At 35.9% G+C, this 19,001-nt stretch overlaps 5 protein-coding genes and 1 non-coding gene across 6 annotated transcripts; 4 read left to right on the top strand and 2 right to left on the bottom strand.

Annotated features, from left to right (window-relative positions):
* Positions 1-1,665: 1,665 nt before the first annotated feature.
* Positions 1,666-1,737, top strand: RO3G_19094. Its single transcript has one exon. It is a non-coding gene; the product is annotated as a tRNA-Glu (tRNA).
* A 4,741-nt stretch (positions 1,738-6,478) lies between these two features.
* On the bottom strand, positions 6,479-7,654 carry RO3G_08905 (uncharacterized protein; the record flags this gene model as incomplete). Its single annotated transcript, XM_067663490.1, has 1 exon — positions 6,479-7,654. The coding sequence occupies one exon, from the start codon at positions 7,652-7,654 to the stop codon at positions 6,479-6,481; it is 1,176 nt and encodes a 391-aa protein (XP_067519591.1).
* Positions 7,655-10,546: 2,892 nt separating this feature from the next.
* Positions 10,547-12,056, bottom strand: RO3G_08904 (uncharacterized protein; the record flags this gene model as incomplete). Its single annotated transcript, XM_067663489.1, has 5 exons — positions 10,547-10,751; positions 10,801-11,158; positions 11,226-11,360; positions 11,408-11,512; positions 11,567-12,056. The coding sequence occupies 5 exons, from the start codon at positions 12,054-12,056 to the stop codon at positions 10,547-10,549; spliced, it is 1,293 nt and encodes a 430-aa protein (XP_067519590.1).
* Positions 12,057-12,535: 479 nt separating this feature from the next.
* Positions 12,536-12,905, top strand: RO3G_08903 (uncharacterized protein; the record flags this gene model as incomplete). The annotated part of the gene is made up of 2 exons (XM_067663488.1): positions 12,536-12,605; positions 12,751-12,905. The coding sequence occupies 2 exons, from the start codon at positions 12,536-12,538 to the stop codon at positions 12,903-12,905; spliced, it is 225 nt and encodes a 74-aa protein (XP_067519589.1).
* Positions 12,906-14,063: 1,158 nt separating this feature from the next.
* Positions 14,064-14,261, top strand: RO3G_08902 (uncharacterized protein; the record flags this gene model as incomplete). The annotated part of the gene is made up of 1 exon (XM_067663487.1): positions 14,064-14,261. The coding sequence occupies one exon, from the start codon at positions 14,064-14,066 to the stop codon at positions 14,259-14,261; it is 198 nt and encodes a 65-aa protein (XP_067519588.1).
* A 3,173-nt stretch (positions 14,262-17,434) lies between these two features.
* Positions 17,435-18,886, top strand: RO3G_08901 (uncharacterized protein; the record flags this gene model as incomplete). Its single annotated transcript, XM_067663486.1, has 1 exon — positions 17,435-18,886. One exon carries the CDS (start codon positions 17,435-17,437, stop codon positions 18,884-18,886), a length of 1,452 nt encoding a protein of 483 aa, XP_067519587.1.
* Positions 18,887-19,001: the final 115 nt, after the last annotated feature.

Raw genomic sequence — 19,001 nt, 5'->3', positions numbered from 1 at the left:
TTTTTATATAAAAACTATCACTATTAGATTCATTCTATAAAGTAACATGAGTTTATAAATAAGTCATGATCTTACTATTTCATCATTTCTGTAAATGGATAATTATGGATCAGGTACCTAGTCAACTTTGATCCGACCGGAGTCATTTCATATAAATATATCTTTCTCTCAATGAAGACGGGACAAATTTCCTGGATCAGTTAAAGAACAATAAGATTTATTGAAACAACGAATTAAAAATTTTCATAATCAATTCAGTGATCATTCTTCAATCAAACGTGTCAATGATTGGATCTACGCTCATAACTACTCATTTACCTGCCAACTGATAGAAGAATATCAATAGTAAAGTTTGTAATGATTTCTTTTTAAGAATTAAAGTTGTTTTAAATAAAGTTCAGTCTCAAAAATTATTCTTTTGGTTTTATTGCTATTTTGATAATTACCTTACCAGAACATAACATATTGCTCGGCCTCGTTAATTCTTTGTTCATATTGTTGTAGAACAGTAACTGATTGTAGTTGACATTAATAAATATAAGTCTTAATACAAGATCATAATTAAAATAAAATAAAATATAAGTTTATTTAAATAAGATCATACAATCAATTCCAATTAAACATGTTCTTTTAGAATATGTATTGTATTCATGAGAGTTCTTTGATAAGAAGAAGTATCAACTAAAATAACCAAATCCAATCCAATGTCAGGAATATTGCTAATCTTTCACATAATTGAAATAACGCGTAAAATAACGTTATTCAAATCAGTGAGGAATTCCCAGAATAAAAGATAATCTATGACAGACATACAAAAGAACAAATGAAAAGTTTTCATAATCATAATTATAGATAACACTTGCTAAAGTACCTGAATATTAGAAGAACGATAACAATAGAAGATATCAAGCCACTCACTCAATAAGATATAAATACCTGCCTTCAATTAGAATAATTTTTACTTTAACTTAAACTGAAATAAAGATCAGCCTCAAAAAATACTCAAACTGTTTCTTGATATTTCTTTCCACCTTTTCTTTTATTACCTTAACCATTATACAACGCCCTTTTCTAAACACAATTGTTGTGCTCCAAAGATAATCATTGTATAGCAATCAAGCATTATTAACGATTGATAGTGTGAGTATATGGAAATGTAGTTTTATTAATATGTATGTATATCTACCAAAATAGACTGGTGAATGAGGAGCAAGTGCTTATATTAAATTATATAAAGATCTGCATAATAGAATATAACATTTAGCCATCTGCATAAGGCTGTGGGCATTTCGCCATCCGCATAGCACATATATTAATATCTACACTGTGAAAAGTATATAAACTCTGGACATATATTATTAAATAAAATCATATATAATTTTGGGTCCTATTGAAATCTCCATTTTTATTTTTGTGAACAAAACAACAATGTCCGTCATGATCAGACACTGTTCTACAACATGCACTCCTCTTTGAAATAATTATGAAAAGAGTATGGTGAGAAATAATAAAGAAAAAAACTACATTAATTTCAAACAATTACAAATGGCGAAGCGATATAAGACGAAGCAAAGAAAACTCAATCAGAGAGTGAACGTCACGAGATTTTCCTTTTATGGTAATTTAAAAGAACATATAACTTCCAAAACCACATTTTCCAAGAAATCCTTGATGGTCTAGTGGCTAGGATCCGTCGCTCTCACCGACGTGGCCGGGGTTCAATTCCCCGTCAGGGAACTTTTTATTTATTTCATTTTGTTTTCGGAGATTGAAAACATCTATTCTGTTGCTGCATTGTAGTGTAAAGATGCTGATTATAATTTTTGACCCGAAGGTACTGTAACGAAAATGGCAATGAAGATGCACAGAGATTAGCCGAGTCAAGTCAAAAAGATAAAAAAAATTAAAAAAATGAAAAAAGTTAAAAAGATAAAAAATGTTGAAAATATAAAAAAGGTCAAAAAAATAAGAAAAGCTAAAAAGAAAAAAAAAAAATATTATACATATATATATATCCCATCTTTTTGTGAAGAAATTGTCAGTCAGTTTAAATAAATCATATATTTCTACTCAATAATTAACAAACTTTAACAAGAAAGTCCCTGTTTACCTAAACTTTTTACCCTACTTTAACTTTTATCAAGAAACATCGTATTGATCTTACACATAAGATCTGGTGGTCACTACTTATCAAGCATCTGCTTAAATTCCATACAAAACAACAACTTACAAGGCAATCACAACCTTAAATCAAGCTTTACAAGCAAACTTTACCCAATTTAACTCACTTACTACAAGCCAACCTTTAAAATAACAGTACATAAAAATTAATGCAAGGTACAGAAATTATAATGTAGGAACAACAAGGTCAAGTCAAGCCACGGTCATGGTTACATGTTGTAACTTAAAGTTCATTTGAACTTTATTTTTCTTTTGAACTTTATTTTTCTTTTGAACTTTATTTTTTATTTCAACTTTATTTCTTCTTTTGGATTTGATTCCTGATCGAGGAATCCTTTCCTAAAATTTTATATCTTTTTTTTGAATATAAAAAGGACAACCTTTTTATGACTTTTATCTGGACTTCTCTTCAATTATATATCTTAAATATATTTTATCAATAAATCAAGTATTTTTATCTGAATCTTTTGGTATAACACTCTTAAAATACACGCAAGACAAGTCCCTTGAAGCCAATTATCTTCATTGTAAACACTTTCAAAACTCTTATCAAATTACTTTATTACAAACAAGTCTGATCTACTTAACAAGATCTGGTGGTCACTCACATCAAGCGAATCCAATATCAATACTATACCTCAAGTCTTATTCTTTTTTATCAATTTTGTTCTATTTCAAAACCGTTAACTCTTACAACCCATTAAAGGAAGAAAAATTACAACAGTACCTTACTTTCAAATTTCAGGAAATCTTCTATATTGTAACGCAATGCAGCAAACTTTGTTAGCCTTTGTCTTTTCTCTATCCAACTAGTTCAAATCCAGAAAAATATACAAAAATATGGAATATCCACAAAATCATCAAAAACATATACGTTTAAATTTGGTTTTTATTTATAAAATTAATGACCATTTTGAGCGCATGATGTCTAATATAGCATCGTTTTCGCCCTGGTCAGATCAATAAAAAGTTTAATGGAAACTAAAAACCCCTTTGGGGATCAAGGGTAAAAAAGATATGGGAGGGAGAGTGAAGGAAACAAGTGAATGTCACTAGTGAAGGGAAGAGGGTAGCCAATCGAGGAATCTTTGCCCTGGTTGAAATGGCGGTGGCGGTTGGTCCTTATGATGGAATAGGTAGTCAAGTTCATAAAGTATAGTACAGATGACCGGCCAACGAATAAACCATGGAGAGGCGGAGTGAGATGAACATGGTATTCTGTTTGGTAATCTGTTGAGAAGGAACGATAGAGGATCTTGGACTGTTTCTGGCATTTGTAAGCGGTGGTGCATATCGAGACATCTTACTGCATGTTGTTTTGTAAGCATCTGTATAGGATGTCTTGGACAGGGTTCTAGTTTGCCGCCTGGTAGCCAAAGGATGGGGTCTAATGATATCGTTGGGCGACATTGAGAAAGAAGTATAGAGTGTCGAGATGATCGCGCCTGGTTGAGATTGTCTTGCCGGAACTGTAGTTGAATCTTTTTAAGTGTACGTTTGTCTAATTGCTCTGGTTGGGGTAGGCACTGTGCCCATAATGGTGATTTGGAAAGCTTATACTAACATGAATGACTGTCCGAACGACGTATATGAGGTAATAGGCAGGTAAGCAGAGTATCGTCCGGTAGAGTTAGTGATCGTAACAAGAATTGGGCTTGCAATATATAAGTGCGTTCTTGCATTGTAGGAAGCTTAGTTAGATGCAGCATCACTTTGACAGAGGATCGACTAGAGCCGCCAAGGATTCTGCGTAGGCATATGTTTTGTGCATCTTCTAATTTCTTGGCTAGGAGTGATGTTATCTTATTTATTGCAAGTCCATATTCTAATTGAGCACGAACTATCTGGGTATAGAATCTAGTAGCAAGAAGTGGGCTAAAGCCTTTGGGGTTAATACCAATTGACGATAGTTGGTTCATCATAGCTAGTGCTTTGTTGATATTATTGCTGAGTAAGCCAAAAGTGTTGAGATATCCACCTGGCCGAAATGGGATTCCAAGATAAGAGAAGGAAGGTAGAGCTGCAAGAACATCTCCGTAAAGAGTGTACTTTAGTGGTTGGTCTGTGGGATCTAAGATTACGCATTTTTTTGGGTTCCATCTATATCCAAGTTTGTGGCTGTGATCTTCGCACTTCTTCAGCAAGTGTACCATATGTTCCTTATCAGCGATGAGTACCACATCGTCAGCATATAAAAGACAATTCATGAGGGGGGGGGGCAGTTGGACGGGAGAGAGGCCTTCTTCTATTGGTTGTGGGCGTAGTGTCTTGGGTAAGTCATTAATATATATAGAATAAAGAAAGGGCGAGAGTATAAATCCTTGTGAGACGCCCGTGACAGGTGAAAATCGAGTGGAGGTGGCATTGTTGAGCAAAACTTCTATTTGGACATCATCGAATAAGTTTCGAATTAGGCATAAGAGAGCTGTAGGTACTGTGTGCTCTAATTTCTGCCATATATAATTGCGGTCTACGGTATCGTATGCCGATTTAATGTCTAAGAAAGCGAGAACTGGGGTAACGCGATGGTGTCGGCGAAGAATATTGCAAATTTCAGCTAAACATAAAGCTTGGTCTAACGATCCTCTGGCTTCACGAAACCCACCTTGAGCTAGATCTAATGGAGGACTATTGTCAACAAGGAATTGATATAGACAGCGCTCCAGTATTTTGCGAAATATGGAGGTGAGACTAATGGGTCTATAGTTGCTAGGTTCAGTAGGGTCATCCTTTTTGTAAATTGGTACTACTTGGGCGACTCTCCAGTCTTCTGGTGTATATGACCACGACCAACATAGTTGGAATAAGAAGAGTAATAGATGTGAAAGACGGTCTAGTATAGGTAGTAACATTTCTTGTCGGATATGGTCAGAACCTGGAGCTTTTTTGGAGGGTAATTGTTTGATTGATGAGAGTATGTCGTCCAATAGAATAGGACAGGTTTCTCTAGCAGATGTAGCAGAGCAATCTTGTTGAATATGAAGCCTGGGTTCAGTTTCATGAAGTAGGTGTCCAGCATAGATAGAATTTAGATGAGATGCCATTAAATTAGCAGCATGCTGGGGGCCTTCTAAAGTAGTAAAAGAGGGTTTTAGGTTTCTATTTTTACGTATTTTGCAAAATCTTGCAATAGATTTTGTATACTCTCCTTGTTCCATTCTCTCGCAGAAACTATGCCATGTTTCTCTTCGTCGTCGTAGTACCATCCTTCTTAGTAGTGCTTTTGTTTCCTGGTGTAGGAGCCAGTATTTGAGGCGGTTTAACCCTTGTGCTTTTCTCCATTTTCTGTAATAGTATTCTTTGAGATTAAAAGTATCTTGTAGTTCAATTGTCCAGAATTTTTGTAAATCGGCATCTTTTTGCTGGTCGCTTTTTCCGCATACTTGATCCAGAGATTGGTATATGGCTTGACAGATAGCAGAGTTAAAATCCTCGATATAATTAATGGCAGAGCTTCTATCGGGCAAAAGAGGTGGAGGGTGTGGAATCAAATCAGCAGTAAGGTTTGTGAATACCTGTTGATATGTAGTCACCTTTTTATCGTCCTTTAGCTTTCCCAAATGCCATGTGAGCCTCTTTGGAGGAAGAAGATTGCTACCAGGAATATTAGTTTGAAAGGATAGCGTCATAAATTTATGATTGGAATCGAGTGATAGATCATCCCGTATAACTAGCTTTGGTTCGGTGAGTTCCGTTGTACTGATAAAATAGTCAATGATACTGTTGCCATGATATGTAATAGAAGTAGGACGTCCATATTTTAAACGCTCATTCCATGTAATCATATTGTTTGACTGTATCCAATCATGTAGTAGCCGTCCACGATAATTAAAGAGTGTGTCACCAGTATATATTCCCATTCGTGCATTTAGATCGCCACAAACTATGGTTGATGTTGTATTGGGGAACTCTAAAGGTAATTGTTGTAGAATATTGGAAACCTCTGTGTGTGAAAGAGAAGGAGGAAGATATAGACAGTGAACTAGTATCTTAGATATAATGAATGATAATGTATACTTAGCTAATAACGGGTTTTTGTGTGGGATGTGTTGAACAGTAGCGCTAGTAAGTGGGTTGATTAGTAGGGCAATTCCAAGACTACCTCGATGCTTGAATGATTGGATAGGTTGATCATAGGTATGAAATTGTTTCCATGATGTAGGGTATTTGTTCGGTGGGAGTAGCCATGATTCAGTAATTAGTAAAACAGAAGATGATTCAGCTAATTTAAGGATTGGTGATATAGCTTGTTTTGGCAGGCCAGTAGCATTGAATAATGAGATTGAGACTGTACTCATTATAATTGGGAGATATTGTCATCGAGGTCTGAGATGTTCATATCTGCGTCTTGATCGACATAGAAGACATCCATTGGTTTAGATCCAGTAGTTGTAAGTGTTTCGGTAAATGTTTGTTTGTCGATCCAGCCTTGATTGTAAAAATAGCGCGCTACTGCAGTTTTAACTGGAACACGAATATAGTTAATAGCTCGCTTCATGCGATCACAGTGATGCATAAAAGCCAGGGAGTCACGCTCTTCTTTAGTGTTCTGTTCATATTTAGGATCCATAAGGATAGATCCGTCGCATGGGTTGAAGTTCTCATTTACAGTCACTTTGAATTTTTGGAGATGTGCTTTAAGTTCAGGTGCATAGTCATTATGGACTAAGAGGGCAACAATATTTCTTGTGGGATAATTAATGTCCAAGATTCTGCTGTTATTGATGTCCAGTCTACGGAGACGGTTTCGTAATTGTCCGATGGGAACTCGGGCTTTGGTAGGAATATCAATATATTGAAAGCCTTGGTTTTCAGACGGAGGTTGTAAAAAGCGAGCGGCATTTTCCTGTCGTTGAATACGGCGTTGTTGGCGTTTTTCAAGCATTGATTGTTTAATACTGTTGAGGCGGGCTGTATCTTTCCAAGGAGGAAGTGACTGGGCAGTTGACGGTAAAGAGGGAAACTGAGTATCGTGGGTCTCAATTGTTGATTGGTTCAGATTTTGAGTACGTTGATTGCGAAGCATGTCTATTTCAGTACGTGCTTGCTTAAGTTCAGCTTGCGTTTGCTTGAGTTCGGCACAGAGTCGTTCAATCGTTGCTTGAAGACTAGCAATATCAGTTGCTGTTGTTGTAGAAACAGGCATAGCCTCTGGGTTATCGTCTTGAGTGTTAGAAGTTTCCATCATAACGTCAAGGGATAGGGGTTGAGATAGCATTGTTGTAGTGGATGCCAATTCGCAGATCTCAGCCATGGTTGGTGCACTGTATGTTTTACCACAGGATTTGCAAACAAAACAAGGTTGAGGAGGGTCACCAGCTATGGATCCATTGCGATGAAAGGAGTTAGTTTCTTTACAGTTGGTGCATACAAGTCGTCGACGTTGAGTATTAAACTGTGCAGTTAAGATTTGTATTTGTTCGTTAGAAAGAATAGGCTTTGAAGCTTTACGGCCTCTACTAACAGGAGCCATAGTAGTGGTTTCTGTATTATATGTGTTTGTCGTTGTATTTATTTTTATTGTCAATGCTGTTTATTTGTATTAAAGTATTATCGCTTTCCAAATAAGGCAAAAAGCTATGGAAAGTGATGGAAAGCGGAAAAAGAGCTCAAAAACATATACAGTAGTTACAAAAACTATTGCAACGCGAGTTCAAATCTCGCACGGAGACCAACATATCTCCAACGATTCAACATATCAATGTGAAATTATAGTCATTTGTAAAACTGCATCTTGGCTCTTATGAGACATCACGGATTACGGCTTTCCTTCGCTAATCATGGAGGTATTGTCAAATTAATGTCACATTTTTAAAAATAGTCATATTTCATTAATTGTATTATTCGACTTCAAAACGTGTATGACACCATTTGCTTTAATAGCTGCATCTATTCTTGCTAGCATGCTGTTGAGATGACTTTGGCAAATATATTTGTTAAGTATATTTCATTTTACGTATAATGTTTGTCACTAACGATCCAAACTTGTCGCATGTGTTTTAAATGCACTCAGTAGCAACATAAGTTGATGCCATACGTGCTCCACAGCTTTTAAGTTTGGGATTTATGATAAGCAGTGCTAAGATGGCGTACCCTATGTTCTTTTCGCTATATAGTTGTCGATCGAGATGTATGTTTAGGCTCAATGTCCCGTCGAAAGTAAATCTGTGTTTTGTGCCACTTGAAGCACTTCGATGTATACAGGTAGGTTGTACCAACAATATGTTGATGTACTTCCAAATTCAATATCTAACCGCAAGCTTGATATGCATATCCAGGGCCTCATAAAGATATGCATCCCCATAAGGTTCAATCAGGCCTGCCATGCTTCAGTGTAAGGTCGAGGTGATATGGTCGCAATATGTTGCTAGCTCTTGTCCAATAGTTTTTGACGCCATCGGTGTCCCAAGAACTAGATTTTGTTTCATTGGAGAATACTGCCTATCTTCATCGATCAACGCTCCAATCCTTATATCCTTTTGCCTACGCCAAGCTATTTTAAACATGCTTAATTGTTAAAAGTAGCTTCTTTTTTTGTAGCTTTGCATGGACATTTTTTTTTTTCAGGATGTTTACTGCAGTGATATAAGACATAGAGAGTCCTAGCTCCATTAGCCTGAGGAACAAGCCTCTAGCTGTCTGTATATCTCCTTTGAGCACCAATAATCCGATGTACTTTCTAGTTAATACAGGAGGAACCACAGGATGGACGCCTTTGCATGCTGTACCACTCTTTAAAAACTTCTTTACGTAACGGTCTGCTATTGATGAATGTATTCCAAAAATATTTATAATTTCTGTGAATGATCTACTTTCAAAAACAGCTAACCTAATATTGGCTTGCTTGCTGCAGGGTGTGGGCGTTAGTAGATTATACGTATAAGACTTGAATGCATAAACAATAAAAAGAAGAATTAAATTGAACGAACTTGAAGCTGTTTGAATAATTAACCCAAAGCATACTCCCAGGGTAGTTGGCATAAATCAAAATGAACAAAGTTAGCCCTAGGAATATAGAGAATTTTGCAACTCAAATGGTGCGATCCAGTTTTCCAATAAAGAAAGTTTCAAAAAAGCGGAACTTGAAATATCGTACACCCATCATTTTGTTTCCATAACCTTTGATAATCTAGTATATTAAAGAGCGGAGGCCAGTTTATGCACTGTGGGGAATACAGTGTGATACCTCGATTTCACATAAACTGAGAACCGATTTACCTCAAAATTGCAAATCGTTGCAATAGTTTTTGTAACTACTGTAAATAACATCAATGTTTCTTATACTTTATTTACTTTACTTTACTCCACTTCACTTACTTTTTGATTATTTCAATAAATAGCATTCAAAGTAAATCTCTTTTATTTTTCTTTTATTTTACTTAACATCAAGAACAAGAAGTCTCTTGAAGTATATATACTTCATTGTAAATCATTTTTATTTTATTTTTATTCTATCTTTTTAGTTTACTTTACTCAAAACAGTTTGATCTACTTAACAAGATCTGTTGGTCACTTATTATAAGCAAACTTATATTCAATCTAGTACTATTTTGGAATCAAACACTATTCAAAACCTTGATCTCAAGTCAAAAATACTTTATAACAAGCCTACTTGATACTATAAAACCTTACAAACTCCAATCTCACAATATAAAACGCTCAACCCGACCCACAACCCGAATAAAATAACATCATTGTATACTGTAGTAACAACAAAGCCAACTCAAGCCACGGTTATGGTTACATTGTAACGAAGAATCTATCGGCATTAATACCAGCAATGACTACGGTTTGTGATTTTATTTACTTTTGAATCTTGTATCAAAATCAAAGCTTATCTCAAAATGAAGCTTTATCCTCCTTTGCCTATTAAATAGACTAGCTTTTATTTCTATTTTACTTCACTTATCTTTACTTAAACAATTTAAATATATTTTACCAAATAAATTAGGTATCTTTATCCCTGAATCTTTTGGAATAACACTCTTAAAACACAAGCAAGACAAATCCCTTGAAGCCAATTATCTTCATTGTAAACATTTTCAAAACTCTTATCAAGTTGCCTTATTACAAACAAGTCTGATCTACTTAACAAGATCTGGTGGTTATTTGTAATAAATGAAGCTATTTTATCTTTTACTTTCAATCCTTTTATACTCGAGCTTCATAAAAAAAGTTTATATCTCGAGGGCTATAAACTGAACCATATTACGAATTTTATAATGTTCTAACGACGCTATTAATTTAATAGCTTATTATCATTACAAATTTTCTTTATATAGTTTTAACAATAAACTCATTTCCTCCTTATTCAGAATTGTATCCTCAAGAAGCGCAGCATACGCACATACGCTCTCATTTTTATTTATGAATCTTCCAAATAGCGATATTCGAATCTAAAATCATTTTTCTTACGCTGGCACCAAGCATTTTCATAATCATAATAAATATAAATGCCTTGCTCATAATCTTCTGTGATCGTTTTGGGTTCTTCATGACGCTGAAACCAGGTTGAATATTTTTTGTGGAATCGCCATGATTGTTTCCGAAGCTCTCTTGCTGCCAAGTACCTATGATGGTGTTCAAATTACACATGACATACTTTTTTGTTACACTTACTGCTGATATGTGCCTGATTGGTAGTAAAAGATATAAAACAATGTGTCTATATCAAGTTTTTCATAAAGCGCGGGATTATCGAATATGGCTAATGGCTGTTGTGGGTAATAGTTGGGCGTATTGAATGGGTTTTTGGGTTGGTATATCCTTGGGATTTCAGAATCAATCAAGTCAGGCACGAATTGTAAATTAGCATCAAGCATTTGATTTGTGTACTGCATATCATATTGTCTGTTTTGAGCAGATTGAAAGGAAGGCCCCAGATCTGCAAGAGAAGCAGGTAATTTAGCTAATTCCTTAGTTTTTGATTTTTTGCTGCTGTTCACAATCTTTGGTGGTTCAACCCAAGCCGAGACGACTGTAAAAATAAAAAAAAAAATAGTAAATCTCTTTTCTTTTTATAGCATTTTTATTCTCCTTTCTACCTTTAGGTTTTGGTGAAGGTTTAGACTGAGAAGAAGAGGCTGGTGTATCAGTAAAATCTGCAGTTACAGGTGTTTCCAAAGGAGTTGAATCAGTCTGAATCTCTTTTTTGATTTCTATATCAGCTTCCTCTTTGACTTTAAGACAGAATGAGCAATTTTTATAGTAGACAAGTCGCATTTACCTGCTTTAATGCTTTCATCATTAGAATGAGCCGAGTTAGGTACACTTCCTTCTTTCGTTGGTAGCTCCTCTTCCTGATTTTCTTCTGATTCTGAGTCTGATTTATCTGAAATACACAATCTTTAGTCTTGCTTCGTATATCCTTTTTTACAGCACTCACTCTGGAATTCGTCTGTTGCTCTGATAGCATAAAGCTCCTCCTCTTCCTCCAAATTCAATTCATCGTATAATCCTTCATCTTCTTCAAAGTCTGGCTCTTGATTATATTCTACATAATACTGAATAGCATCCTTTAAATCATTCACCCTGTCCGCCTCTAGCTGGTCATTTTCCAATAAACGCAAGATAAGTTCTAAACGATTGATGTGAAATTTACGCTGTTCATTCGACTGATTCATCATCTCCAATCGTCCAACGCGTTCTGCTGCCTTCTTTGAGTTCCCACGCTTTGAGCCTGATCCTTCCAGCTGCTCGATCTCAAACTCAACTGTTTCTACCTGTCTCGAAAGTTCATCGACCGCGTTAGTCACATATTCACAAGCGTCCGCCTTTTCCTTATCCCTAGGATCCAATCGCTCCTTTTGCATCAAGCCTTCTCTCGAATAAGCCTTTGTCTTCATCTCTCTCTCAATCTGCTTAAACCGTTCCATTTGTGATTCAATCAGTTTTCTGTTTTCTAGCAACGCACGTTTATCCTTGACATCGTTAGATGCTAGCCAAGTTTTGATTTGATCACGTAATCTTTGAAGCTTTTTAATCTCCTTTTTTAAATCCTGTTCATATTTTTCTTTTTGGTTGTTGCTATTGGTATGATTCATCTTTGCAAAGATGCTTTCAAACGTATCAACACCTTCGCTGACTTTTTTCAATAGCCTATCGATTTCAGCTTAAAGAATGGTTTGAGTTGTCAAATATCATAAGTATTCTTTAACAATATTTACATTGTAATTTCTTTTGAGACATTGATTGCACACAATAAAAAAGAGAGAAAAAGGGAGTTTCACTCAACACGTAACCAAATCAAACAGTTTGTGTCACGTGAGTTTAAAGCATCCAATTTCATATTTTTTCCCCCTTCTTTTTTATATACTTGAGCATGAGTGAGAAAATAACTGATTCAATTCATAACATGTCGTTGAATCCGGAAGTTTCTGAACGGAAGCCAATTTTAGTTGTCAAATCCTTTGTACTTTCTTTAGGTAAACCATTACAGATGAAAACAGATAGTGCATAAAATCAAATTTTTAGCATCTACATCTAAAAACTGTTTGGATTTCAGAATCAAAAAATGGTATATAGAAAAAGGTCTGTTGCTTTAAAGCTTATTGATTCGTTCTATTTTAGCATTTAAATCTGAGGCACCTAAGCCCAAAGCTGGATCAACAAAGCCTGCGTTTGAACCTGCTGATCAAGAAGATACAGTTGATGGTAAAGAACGCTTGAACGTTGTCTTTGTGGGCTACATCGGTAAGTGCCTAAAAAAATGCTGCATGAAGTGACTCTTGATTTTAGATGCCGGTAATCTACTGTGGGTGGCAATAGTCTTTATTTAATTGATATGGTGGATAATCGCACGATGGGAAAAAAAAATGGAAAAGATACAAAGGAAGCCGGGCGTGAATCATGGTACCTTCCTTGAGCTTTGGGAGAAAGAGTCAGAGTAAGCTTGGTTGATTTTTTGAATTCGTTCCCCGCTTATACTCTCTAATAAGGCAAGACAGTAGAAACAAGCAGAACTTCATTTGAAACAAACAAACGACATTATGTCATCCTGGATCCGCCAGACCACAAGGATTTTGTAGCTGGTATGATTCAGTGTACTTTCTAAGCCGATGTTGGTGCTTTGGTCGTTTCTGCACGTAAGAGCGAGTTCGAAACAGATTTTGAACTTGGGTAATCAAACGCGTAAATACACGATACTGAACAAGACATCTGGCATCAACAAATCGATTGTTACCGTCAACAAGATAGATAGCCTCCTCTTCTACTGTACTATGAGATAAGAAAAGATTTGGTGAAATTCTCAGCAAATTGAAATTGTTCTTGAAGCAGATTGGTTAAAATCAAAGACAGATGCTCACTTTAGGTCCCTGTTTAGCCTTACAGAGGTTAGTATAAGAGAGCTTGACACTGCTTCCTGTCCTTGGTATGATGGGCTTTTATTTTCGGAATGTTTGGATAGCTTTCAGACGAATGAAAGGAAGATCAATGCTTCTCTTTTCATCCCTATTTCTAAAGATACAAAGTAGCTATAAAAAATAAAACAGAACCAAGGGCACTAAGTAAAGAAGAAATATTAGAGTATGGACACCTTTGTTGTAAGATTGAATCCGGTAACATAAAAAAAGAGAACGCATATCTTGATGATGTCCAATAAAATATGTACGAAATCGAGACGTATATAGCTTGAGTATTAATTCTAGACAGCAACCGACTGAGACCTCTGCTGTTTATGATAAAACCGAACAAAAAATAAAATGAACCGTTCGGGATGACCATATCAGTTTAAGATGAAAAAGTATTGAAGAAAGTAAAGTGAGTCCGGGATTTGCCATTTGCAGCACAAAGGACCCTGTTCAAACAACAGCTCTATTACACTTGATGAAAAGGCTGTTAAATGATCAAAGAGACCTTCTCAGTTTGTCAAGCAAGGAAAAATGGCCATTGCGCGTACCGTCGCCTCTGAATCTATGTGTGTTGAGCCCTCTGTCAATTTACCTCAGCTGAGTCGTTTCATTTTGCGTGATAAAGGCAGGACAATAGCTATCGAGAAGATTACAAAGATTTTGGATCTAAAAACTCTTGAAGTAGAAGCTTTTTACGTGTTTGAGATTTTTATCAGGGAATTTCTTTAGCTTTTGATAGAGGGGAAAAAATGAAGCGTAAACATAATTTTGATCGGTGTTGAACCGAAAAAGAAGCAATAATTTTTTTTTCAAAGAAAAAAGTTTTTTTTTTATATTTGTAGAAAAAAAAAAAAAAGTAAGCATAATACTTCAAATTGGTATAGAGAAAAAAGAAAGAGGACAAGGACTTTTATATAACAAATCATACGTGATGATGCTGTAAAAGGTTTGATTTCAATCTCTATACTGCATTTTCTTTTCCCACTTTTTTGATCAAAACGTTCGAAATCTTGTTCCTCATTCTAAAGTTTCACGGATGTCTTGGGAACGTAAGGCCGGACGAATATCAAACAAAGGAGTCGCTCTTTTTTAATAAAAAGGGCTCTCTTAGTTATTGTTAGACCATCTATGTTAGAAGTAGACACGTAATGATGGTAAAGGATGACTAGACAATTATTACTGTTTCTTTTGTATACCTGAATCCAAATGTTGGCTGTAGATATTTTGCCTTATTTTTGGATGGATCACAAAAGATAGATTGAATACATCTCTTTCTCTCGAGCACTATTGAAAAAAGAAAGCGATTTTTTTGACAGATAAAGAGAGAGATACATTCTTGATTAAAAAAGTGGATAGAAGCATGTTTAGGATTGAAAGCAAAATGAGACCAATTCACTTGAACTGAATGATTTGTTATATACCAGACTTGACTTATTGTATATGTATTTATCTTGATTTCTTATTAATATTCTCTTTGTAGTGGAAAATTATAAAAGAACTGTGAAATCTGTAGATAGTGAACAAGCACAAAAGCCATCCGCTGATAATGAGATTAGAATAAGTCACAGCAAGATATCTGTTTATGTTGATATTGGATTAAAAAAGTTTCAAGTAAAAAAAAAAAAAAAAAAAAAAAAAAAAAGACAAGTAAAAATGCTTTATTTACACAGACTTTATAGGAAGAACAAAAGAAGCATATTATCTTGGTAGGAAAAGGTCAATGTGTAAACAAGACGGTGACAGTGGTCGAAATGATCAAAAGAAAGATGCAAGGCACTCTACACCAATATACTCAGCTAGGAAGTGTTTCTGTCACTGAACAATGGGATGCGATAGAAGATAAGGAATTAGACAGGTAAAATAGATATATCCCACATACTTTGCTTATTAACAAGTGTATATAAAGTATACAAGTGAATAAAAAAATCCCAGTCATCATTATTCATTTATCATTGGATGAAATGCCTGAACTAGAAGAAACATCTGGACATCAAGCACCAACAGGACCTGACATCTATCAATAACCATCACATAATTTTCTACTCCTTTTGTACATAGTCAAATAAAAATCTGTCTTTCTAAATAGTCTACATCACTGAAAAAAAAAAAAAAAAGAGTTGCAAGTGTTTCTTAAACAGTAGCCGAGCCATATGAACATATACTGTGTTCCCAGTATCGACTAAAGAAGCATGATGATTCTAGGACGACATGTGTAAAAAAACAATAGGATGAAATGATTTTGTGGGGATCTTGCCTTGCTTGAAATACTCTAAAGCACTGTACATTTTAATCCACCTGGCTTTTTTCTTAGGACATACAAAATCTTTCAAAAAGCCAAAAGGATAGTTAACTGAGCCATGGATAGGAACAAGTTCCAGTATAAGGTATCCATTTGTTGCATTGCATTATATCCATAAAATTAAATACCATGTAAAACTTTATTTGACACTATAGATCCATTATGAAATATACCTTTATCTAACAAGAAGCCACATGCCCATCTTTTCTTATAGCATAAAAGAGTTCAATCGCCTTCTTTTACTTTTATTGACAAATTAGCACATTTTTCTTTTTTTTTTTTTGAAAAAAATGAATAATGTATGACTGGAACTTTTTCTATTTATCAAGAGGATCATTGAATAATCCATAACAAAGAGAATTATACAACCATTTCTCCTTGTTTGCAAATATTGGAACCTATTCATTTGTTTTCAAACGAACAAAATCCATTTCCTTTCAAAACGAGATCTATTTCTTTCTGCAGAAAGCAGCCAAGGGTTTCTAGATGTCAGATATGTCCATGTGCTTTTCTTTCAAGAATTGTTTAGAAAGACGCGTTGTAGCCTATACAAAAGTTGATGCATTTCGTCTCCTTGAGATTTGATGATAATATCCCATTGGCTTTGAAATATGTCGCATGAAAACAAAAGATATCGTCGCTTGTCAAGATCAAGCTCGAAAAGATGAATGTGTCAAGATGGAGCCTAGTAACAAAGTGACATGGCTGCGAAGCTATTTCAAAAAAAAATAAAATAAAATAAAAACCAATTGTTTCATAGAATATCTACAAAATATAGAGTCAACATGACATATACCCGAGAGATTGGCATAAACTATATAAAGAATAACTCTGAAAAACCTTTATGTATATCCCGTCATTACCTCTCGCCTTTCTCTCGAATTTCATGAATCAATTATTCTAGTTTGGATGTAATGAATGCCATGTCTAATCCTCTTGTGCTCTTCTTTTCTTTCAAAGTGTTCCATACTGCTAATGATCCTTTATCAGTCGTTGAGTACATCGTATACATACTTATTTGAAAGAAATCAGGACATCCCATAGAAATACTAAATAATAGGAAAGGGATACTCGGTTGCACTGGAATAAAAGATGGCTGGATCTCTTTAAGGAGCGGTGATTGATCAATAGCTTCGAGAAAACAATCTGTTATAGAAACGTCAAGATGCCATTTTTCTTCTCAAATACAATTTTGGGGAGACATCATTTGAGTACATATAAATAAGCTTTCAAGCACAAGAATCCGCCAATCAACTCTGTTTGATTATTTCTTTATTTATCAAAGAAAGTTTGGGTAACGTTTTTATGCATAAAAGTTGTACCAATTTCATTATTCATGTCTGCAGTCTATTTTTTTTTTCATAACAGTTTGTCCTTTTCTTCTCTTTTTATCTATCACTGTTTCTTATTACGATTTATGCCTGACTGGGGTAATTTGACACTTGAAATCCTTTGCTACATTTTTGAGTTCACTATTCAGAATGAGCCTGATCAATTATCTTATTTCCTGGTGTGTAAAAATTGGAATAGGATCTATACTCCTTTATTTTACAAGAGTGTGACGATTGATGATTCCACACAACTCAGGATGTTTCTGAACTCGATGGAAGCAGGCAAAGTAGGCAAGTTTGTACGTGAGATTGAAATTCGGCCGGTGCTGTACGGAGAAGATTCATTTAGATTTATCTGGCGCTTGGCTACGACCTGTCCGAATGTGGACCGGCTTGAGAACCCTATTGATTACTATGGCCCCTTGATGGTACTGGAGGATGTCTGTCCTCGAATTTGGAAGCTCAAATGTCTCCCAGACTGCTACTCTACCGTCATTGACCATTACTATGCCGTCGCGCTCAAACTCAAGGACCATCTCTGCAGTCTGACCATCTGGGGTTACAATCCCGGTTCGCCTAGCATCACCAACGAGCTCAAGCACTTTACTCAGCTAACCCACGTCAGGTTTGGTATGGGATATAGTGACCACAGACAGTGTTTGATGATGTATGACAAGGTGATCGAAAGGTGTCCTCGTTTGACTACCTTGGACATCGAAGAACAGCTTCCTCCGGATGATCAGCGGATATTGACCACCCTTCGTCTGTCAAAGATCGTACCACGGCCAGAGATCAAGGAACTGAACGTCGTCATCACATACCATCCAGGCACACTTCGATATCTGATCAACAAATTTCCAAATTTAACACATCTCGCTTTTGAGACCAACATCAATCTCAGAGAACCCATCTCGCGGGAATTTCGTAGCTATTGTTCCAAAAACTCGGATACGTTCGTTGGCTATCTGCGTTCGATATCAGATTACACCATCAGCATCCCATGCAATGAAGATCTGATCGAAGCCTATTTTAGACGCTACCCTCAGTCGACTTGCAGAGTCAAGGTTCATGATGAACCCTATCCTCTTCTGGTACTCACACCTGATCGAGCGACAATCAGCTGTGACAAAGAGGAGCTTCAACACTGGTGTCATGTCCTCCTGGCTCATGTTTCCTTGGTCTGTTTTAACGAAGCAGATGAAAGCAGTCAAGAGTCTGTTAACCTATTGGACTGGTGCATTGCCTTGGAGACACTCGAGCTTCCTCTTACCTCCTTGAATGACCTGGCTACCCTCTTACAGGACAAGACATGCCACCGCCTGAAGAAACTCTGTGTGTTTACAGATATCCAAGATCGATACCTCGCCGTTCCCTCATTCATGTTTCCCTCCTTAAGCCGACTGAAAGTGTATAGGACAGGTTCATATCGTGTCAAGACAGCGTTTACCGTGAACGTGACCGGTCTTTCTTTGGATGAATTGGAAATGAAGTTTGACATGGACGGTCAGGATACAAAGGCATCAAAATTGATTGAAATCCAAATTGAAAGCGATCGATCCAAAATCAAGTACCTTGTTGAAGACGTAGGCGGTAGGATCTGTTATAGAGAATGGTTTCCATCATCCACTGCCCGTTTACAAGTCATCATTCGCTGTTCGTTCCTCAAGACATTTGCAGTGACCTTTGGCGAGAATGTGATGTATTATATTGCAAGTTTAACTTAAGAGGGTTGTGAACCCCCCTTGTTTTTATTCATTTTATAAATCTCGTTCAACTCTCCCATCGGCCTAAGCCTTCTTTTTCTCTTCTTCCTCTTCTTTATTTTCAAACACGACCTCT

The sequence above is a fragment of the Rhizopus delemar genome, genomic scaffold (genome assembly GCF_000149305.1).
Source record: "Rhizopus delemar RA 99-880 supercont3.6 genomic scaffold, whole genome shotgun sequence".
Classification (NCBI taxonomy): domain Eukaryota; kingdom Fungi; phylum Mucoromycota; class Mucoromycetes; order Mucorales; family Rhizopodaceae; genus Rhizopus; species Rhizopus delemar.
The sequence above is the reverse complement of the archived record's forward strand: the minus strand, read 5'-3'. Positions and strand labels throughout refer to the sequence as shown.